This window comes from Crocodylus siamensis, chromosome 4 (genome assembly GCF_052110815.1).
Source record: "Crocodylus siamensis isolate JL-2025a chromosome 4, ASM5211081v1, whole genome shotgun sequence".
NCBI classification, from domain to species: domain Eukaryota; kingdom Metazoa; phylum Chordata; order Crocodylia; family Crocodylidae; genus Crocodylus; species Crocodylus siamensis.
This window is the reverse complement of record NC_143398.1, coordinates 49,330,395-49,337,894: the sequence shown is the minus strand read 5'-3', so window position 1 is coordinate 49,337,894 and position 7,500 is coordinate 49,330,395. Positions and strand designations below refer to the sequence as shown.

General features: G+C 40.0%; 1 protein-coding gene across 23 annotated transcripts in view; it reads left to right on the top strand.

The window, feature by feature from the left end:
- Positions 1 to 7,500, top strand: part of FOXP2 (forkhead box P2) — a 651,774-nt gene that overhangs the window by 602,313 nt on the left and 41,961 nt on the right. For all 23 annotated transcript variants that reach the window (XM_090042266.1, XM_090042257.1, XM_090042255.1 and 20 more), the window contains 2 exons: positions 4,491 to 4,578; positions 7,336 to 7,419. In XM_090042266.1, the coding sequence (XP_089898392.1) occupies positions 4,491 to 4,578; positions 7,336 to 7,419 (172 nt within the window). The remainder of the gene's footprint in view (positions 1 to 4,490; positions 4,579 to 7,335; positions 7,420 to 7,500) is intronic.

Genomic DNA, 7,500 nt, shown 5'->3' with positions numbered 1-7,500 from the left:
GTCATGGGCTTCTGAACAGAGACTGACAAGAGTACCAAGTTACACAGAGGTTAATTGATATGGGTAAGGTAAATGTCCACTAGAAATTTTGCTGAACTGTATCTATTCTTACCTATATAGCTATATATGTTATCTTTTGTATTTCAGAATCTAGATCTGTTTGCAGAAATATGGTACTTTTTGCCCAACTTCAAAATCTATCCCAGAGTATTTAATCTCTCCTCTCTTTTAGGGCATTCAAATCACACTGTTAATATTTTAAAATTATTACTAATGCATGTTAATTATACTGTATATTATATATTGTAGTAATACTTCCTTATGTGTCTATAAAAAAATATCAAATATATTGCCAATATAACCAGAAAAAATCTCATCGCTTCTACACCAAATTAAATAGCCAAATTGTGGAATAAAACATATATAGTTTGCACCTCATCTCATTATGCACTTTCAAAAGGATAATCCATTCCTGTTAGAGCTTTTTCTAACACTCCAAACTTCCAAGAAGTTTTCAAATAACTTCCCTTCTAAGGGGGAAAAAGAAACTGCCAAATAAAGTTTATTTTTCCTCAGCAATAAATCAGGTTAATATAAGATTTAAAATTGCCTGGCTCAAGGTAATGGCTTGGCAATATACTGTGAAATCATTGAGACTGACCAATACAAGTTCTGATAACTTGACCTGTATAGCAAGAAACAAAAAAACATATACTTAGGATAGATTCCCAGCCTTCCAAAGACACAGAATATATCTTTGTTCAGCAGATTGCAAGATAACGGACCCTAATGCTGCATCAACTTTGTACAAAGAACAGATATTTTAGAGCTTTTAAAAATGCATTAGACCTAGTTTTTGTATCACTACATTGCCTGTATGTGCATAATAAATAGAGCAACCAGACTTCAGAGGCAAAGGAAAAAAAGTAAAATAGCCCTAATAATGTTTAAAAAAAACTTTTAACGCTTTTCTGAACTACTTTTCTCTAAAACACAAAGCAAAAATAACTACATTATGGAATAAAGGTTGTGGTGACACTCATTAGTGTCAGGAGATTATTGTGCAACTCTCATGACATGTGCAACAGTCTCCTAGGTTACTACGATTATATTGAAATTGTCTCTATACTGGACTTACTTCATCCACATTGCACATTGCTGTTGTATGTTAAGTTCCTCAGGGCAAGGACTGTGTCTGTATCTGTTTTGTAAGTGTCGCGCAAACATATGGTGCTGCAATAAGTAATAAATAATAATGAGTAAGCAGTCATCTCCAACTCAAGCCAAGAAATATTTCTACTACACCATCTCACACCACCATGTATTCCTGTGTGTGCACCCAGGCAAAAACACATGAATAATAATACATAATGGGGTGTGGTAAATGATGGTGATTGTGGGCATACATGTACATTGCTCTCTCTTTCTCAAACATTTTTTATTTAAAATAGATGCAAATGTGCATTGTTTTGAATTATTCTAACCACTTTATCTAGAAACCTTGACATGGCTCAACCTTGTAGTAAATTACCTGAAAACATGTTAAAAAATTATATTAATAAATCACCCACATTGTTAGAACTTAAGTATGCATGTGTAATGAGGAAGAGAACGTTGCAAAAGGTCAGTAAATTTATAAATTGATTAATTGTTTTTATAATTAGCCAGAAACAAAGTCAATAAATGTGAAGCAGTGGTAAAAATGAGTATTTTGGGTGATCAGTGTTATTGATTAAGGCCTTAGATTGATGTAGAAAAGTCATTCTTCCCCATAAACATTTGTAAAAACAGTAGAGTGTGTTCTGAATGTACCACATTCTGTTTCAGCTTTTATTTATCTTCTATTTTTGCATCTAGTTTGAAGTCCAGGTTTAGTCTTTTTAAAACTGTGGACTGTAAGTTCTGTGAACTTGGGTAGAGGACACAGTTTGGGTGAAATTTGAGTTTAATGCAATCTCACTTGCAGATTATTGTCTAATAATTGAATTTTTGATAATTTTGGATTCATACAAAGTGTTCTGTCACACACTTGAATGGAAGGTTTCGTTACTATAAGGGATCCTGGTTTCCCTCGTTAAAAAATTGCTAATTCTCTCATAACCCCCAAATCCATTATTAAAATGAAAGGCCCCTTGCTTCCCCCAACAGCTCCCTCTGAGCCCCAGCCCTGCTGGAGGGGGCCCCCAGCTGCCAGAGTTATGGGGCCAGGAACCCGGGTCCATAGCCCCCTGCCTCCAGCAGGAGGCAACGGCTGCTGCAGCAGAGCAGAGCCCAGCTCCCTTCCTCCCCACTGCCTCCACTCCCTGGGGGGCAGGGGTAACCTGTGCCCCCCAGAACTGTGTGTGGGGTGGGGGTGGGCATGGGCTGCAGGCTCGGGCTCCCCCCCCTTCCCCCTCCCCCCCCGGGCCTCCACAGCCTGGCGAATGCAACCCAGTGCTGCAAGGAACAGTGGGGATATGCAGGAATCTCCTTGCTGCTGTGAGCCCCACACTGCCCTAGCGACATGTCCCCTATGTGTGGGGCAGCTGCAGGGCTAAAGGCACAGGGTTTTGTCCCTTACTGCTGCTGTGTATGCAGGGAATATATTGCCAGGGCAGTGTGAAGCTCACAGCAGCAAGGAGGTCCCTGTGGGCCCTTGCTGTTCCCTGCAGCGCCAGGTTGCACCTGCTGGGCTGCAGAGGTCTTGGGGGAGGGCAGCAAGGCAGGGAACCTGAGCCTGCAGTGTGCAGTCTGCCCCCACCCTCACCCTGTGCACAGATCTGGGGAGCACAGGACCTCCCTGCCCCACTCTGGGAGTGCGCACAGCAGCAGGGAGTCAGCCCTGCCCCCCCAGAGAAGCCACCCGCAGCCCTATGCTGCTCCCTGCCAGGGCCCTGTGGCCAAACGTTGCGGCCCTGGGCGCCATGTCCCACACATCGCTCAGCTTGGCAGCATCCCCAGCCCTGCCTACCTCCCTCCCACCCTCCCTATGGGGGCCTCAATTCCCCTCCACTCATACACACACTTAGCTGTGGGAGTTGCTCTCCAGGCTTCCTAGCAGCCATGTGCATACAGATGCACGTGGTGCCCTGTACCTGACCTCCCTCCTCCCACTCCCTCCCAACTCCTTGCAGACTGGAACTCTGCTAGCTTGCAGAGAACTCTGCAAAAATGCAAAATCCATGGATTTCTCCAGTAAAATGAGAAATCTACGTTTGCCTCCAGTAAAGAGTAAAATCCCCATTTTTTCTGTGGGAAATGGAAAACCTAGATCCCTAATTATTACTTACCTCTTTCCCCAGCCATGCCTCATGCACTAATAGTAGAAGCTGACTAGCATACCTTGCTAGCCTTCAAATCACATTCAGAAGAGTTTTATTTCACTCCCTCTTTTAAACCAAGATTGAATAATAGCAAAAAACTGTAAGTGGAAAATGGGATGCAGATCCTCTGCTTTCTCTTTGGTTGTTCACTAAGAGTACATTTTGGCCACAGCACAAGTATCAAGTAACTATACTGTACAATGCAGAAAGATCAGTAGAACAGGGAAGAATGGAAAGTATCTTTCCTTCAAGGTATAGGTGGTAGGAACTGTGTCTGAATCTGTACAATAGTCCCTGCTGATCTTGTATCCCAGCCAACAGGGGAACTTGGTAGTGATTTCATGTAATTGTAACTGCTGACCTTCAACCTTTCCTTCTTGACCTACTCCCTATGTCTTCTCCACCCTGTGTAAGTGCAAACTCATGCCCTGCAGAAAATCTATTCCAAACAGAGCCATTTATGATCCTGGAGAAAAGTAATTTGTCACAAGAATTTAAATATTTGTCCTTCACAAAACAGAAGTAAATGAGCCTTGCAATCCATAAGGGTGTAAGAGAGGGAGTTTATCCTTAACAGATGCAATAGTTTTTGTGCCCACCCTTTGGTTCTTCACACATAAAAGGGGTTTGATTGATGGATGAAGAAACTTCTGCAGAGGGTTCTTTGCCCAAATTTGTGATGTTCCAAAATTGTGTACTCCTTAATTTTTTTTATGATTACCTGACTTTTTAATGATGTTCCAGGAGAGTGATAGAGACATTTTCATAAGGGTTACATTCATTCACTCTAGCAAACCAGCAACAGGGATTGAAAATATCCTAAAAATCACTATAGTCAGTCTTTGCTCCTTAACAACTCTTTCATAAGGGAAATACACTAGTAGCCAGGTCCATACCCTGCAGGGTAGTTTGTGTTGTGTTGGCAGAGATGCACAAAACATTAGGAGTACAGGATCATGTGCTCCCTAGTGTGTATCAACACTTTATGGAGCTCAAGGAAAATTTCACACCACTGGTTTTGCTGTCCTACATCATTCTATATTAGGCATGTCACACCTCAAGCTTTTCCCAAAACTACACATGAGGTTAACTAGAGTCCTGTGCAGAGAGTGCAAGTAAAATGTGAGTCATTAAGAAGTTACAATCGACTTAATGCTATATTTTACTAAATTTTTCTTTCCTTTCTAGGCACCTTAATAATGAACATGCATTGGATGACAGAAGCACTGCTCAATGTCGAGTGCAAATGCAAGTGGTTCAGCAGCTAGAAATACAGGTTTGTTATATGATCACATTATCCATTCAGTTATTTAATTTTCATTTACTTGAATTAAAGCTCCTATCTTAATGGTTGTTGCATAAAAGGGCTGTATTTATTGGTTCATATGTTGATGCCCATAAAAACAGTTTTTGAGACTTTAAGACCTCAACATTTTCAAGTCATCCTGATTTAAACTTTTTCAACAAATTGACCATTGTCATCTCTCACAATTTCCTGCAAAGCATCCTGATAATCATAATTTTAATTGAAAATACATTAAAGGCTTGCAGAACTGTGAGAGATATATAGAGCACACTTTCCATGGTCTCATGGGTCACAGATTGGGAACCACCAATTTAGTGGATTGAGCTATGAGAGGGGACTCTTTCTGTGGTCTTGGGCAACTTAAGTAGCTTATTTCATGTTTTAGTTTTCCCTATGTAAATGGGCTAAATAAGTTAAATTGGTAAATGTAGGGGGAGTCAATTTAATTAATGTTTGTATAATGCTGTGTAAGTGCCAAGTATTGTAAAAAAAAAAAAAATTCCTGGCAACACAGGATTACAAGTTACCATCATGTTTTACATCAGGTGACCGGATAGCTGCACTGGAGTTAAGGCACTGTTACTGAGTGCTCTGAGTAACGGAGAATCTTTATCAGCATCTGATCCCTCTCTGTCATTGTATGAGACAGGATGCTAGGCTTGATGGACTTGTGGTTTGACCCAGTAAATGGCAGTTCTTATGTTTCTGTATCTTATATGGCTGATAACAGAGAAGGACTTATTTCTCACCAGAAGCATTCTGGCTGTCTCCAAGGGGGGCCATGTCTGGGCACATGCATAACTCTCTGCATGGTCTCTCTAGAATTAGTTGTTAAATTTTGGGGCCTTTGACTGTTTTATAGACAAAAAACATATCCAGGTTATGAAAGGAGCATCTGTCAAGCCTGAGATTACTCTGAGCAAACCAAAAGGTTGTAGGAGCCATTACAGCACCCATGGGTCACCAGCACACAGACGTGGTCACAGCATCATCTTACATTTCAGCCATTTCATCTCCAGGGATGGGGTCCTTTATCTTAGTTTGTGTTTATCTGAATGAATATCGTATTTGAGGAGGAAAGATCTAAAACTATTTAGATTTCTTGAGCTTTGGTAAACAGTCTTATTGGCTTATTGGCTACATTTCAGATAGGACTACATGTATTTTCTTTAGAAAACTAATTCTGATAAGGTTTTTGTATTTTAATACCAGAAACCAAGAGCACTGTGGTGAAAGTAATGCCTTTTTTCTCCTTTATGTGGGCGAGCTACATACTCAAATGAAGTACAAGTAGCTGTTGGAAGCTGAGAGCTGAAAGCTTACTGGTTTAATGTTGACCCATCCTGATTGTGGGGGGCGGTTCTTAGGATTTTACATCATAACAAATGGTGTGTGTCTAAAGTGGCATAGTTTTAATATCTTGGAAAGAAACATTTTTTTCTCCCCTCCATCAAGTGTGTTTGTAACCACAGGTACAGTGACCAAAATATATTCAGTATTTTCTTCATTGTAGGACTAATTAAAATATATCCAGAATAGCACAGGTACTAGAATAGAATACCCAGTATTTCCTGTTGCTCTGTACAGCTAACAAGTCCACTCATCACACATTCCTACTTAAACGGAATTGAATTCAAAATTAATGCAAGGAAACAGTCCAGATTTACTTAGAAAATAGCAACGTTAAACACAAAGATATATCTTTTTTCCAGTAGCGTAATAGATAGATAGATATAGCTATTCAAGCATATGCCTTCTAGGGCAGTGCTTCTGAGTATTCTTGTAACTCTGTTTCTACTTAAAACAAATTATTTTCATTTCTGTAACATACTCTTCTTTATACATTTTTATACTTTTGCTGACACTGCATTTCAAAAATCTTTAATGTGTTTTTGTTTGGCAAGATAACTAAAATAAGACAAGGCAAATATTTATGTAGTGGGTTAAGTGAAAATCAATCACAAATCAGATAGAATAAAACACAGGGTTTGTAAATAATAAGAAATGTTTTCTGAAGCAGATTGAAGGATTTTTAAAAGCTGTTTACCATTTGCAAAGGCTTTTCTGTAACGTAACAGTCCAATTGAAGATTCTGCTTGCAGTGTGACCAATTATGCCATTTTTTGCTTTGTCTGACTGATAGAAAAGTAAGGTCCATCAGTTGTAATGAGACCCAGTGCAGTGTAGATGCCGACTCAGTGGCAGAGTTCAGCGTTTCACACTGCCTGGTCTCTGTCACTCTATTGAATTAGATTGATGATGGCAGATTGCAGGGGGCACTAACTGGACCTCAGTGGGAAAGGATGAAGTGTGTAGACAATCCTGGCAGGCACTGTGCTTTGAGGACCCTTCACCCCTTCACAGCTGTTGGCACTAGTCCATTGCTAACAGTGTCCACAGGACTTTAAAAAGACACTATGGGCCTTCTAATTTATGGTCTTAGTAACTTGTTACTGTCGAGGCAACTGTGACCTCAATTCTCTTATTGACAAAAAGATGAAGTGTTATTTGTTTTCTCTGACCTTTTAACATAAGAAAGGCTATAAAAGTTTTTTTTTTCCCCATGCCCAAAGTTGCATTTCCTCACAGATAAGTTTCTACTGAGATAGACTTTTATATGCAGGAATCATTACACTGAGACAAGCTCAATGATAAGATGTATCACTGCAATAAAATAGCTGTATCAGTCATTTCTAAAATGCTTCTGATCTCACTCTTTCTTAACAGCTTTCTAAAGAACGCGAACGTCTTCAAGCAATGATGACCCACTTGCACATGCGACCCTCGGAGCCCAAGCCATCTCCAAAACCTGTAAGTGCATATTGCTTTATAAACAGTAAATAGGTCTATGAATGTAACAGACTAAGAAAATGAACAATTTAGTGACAGTTG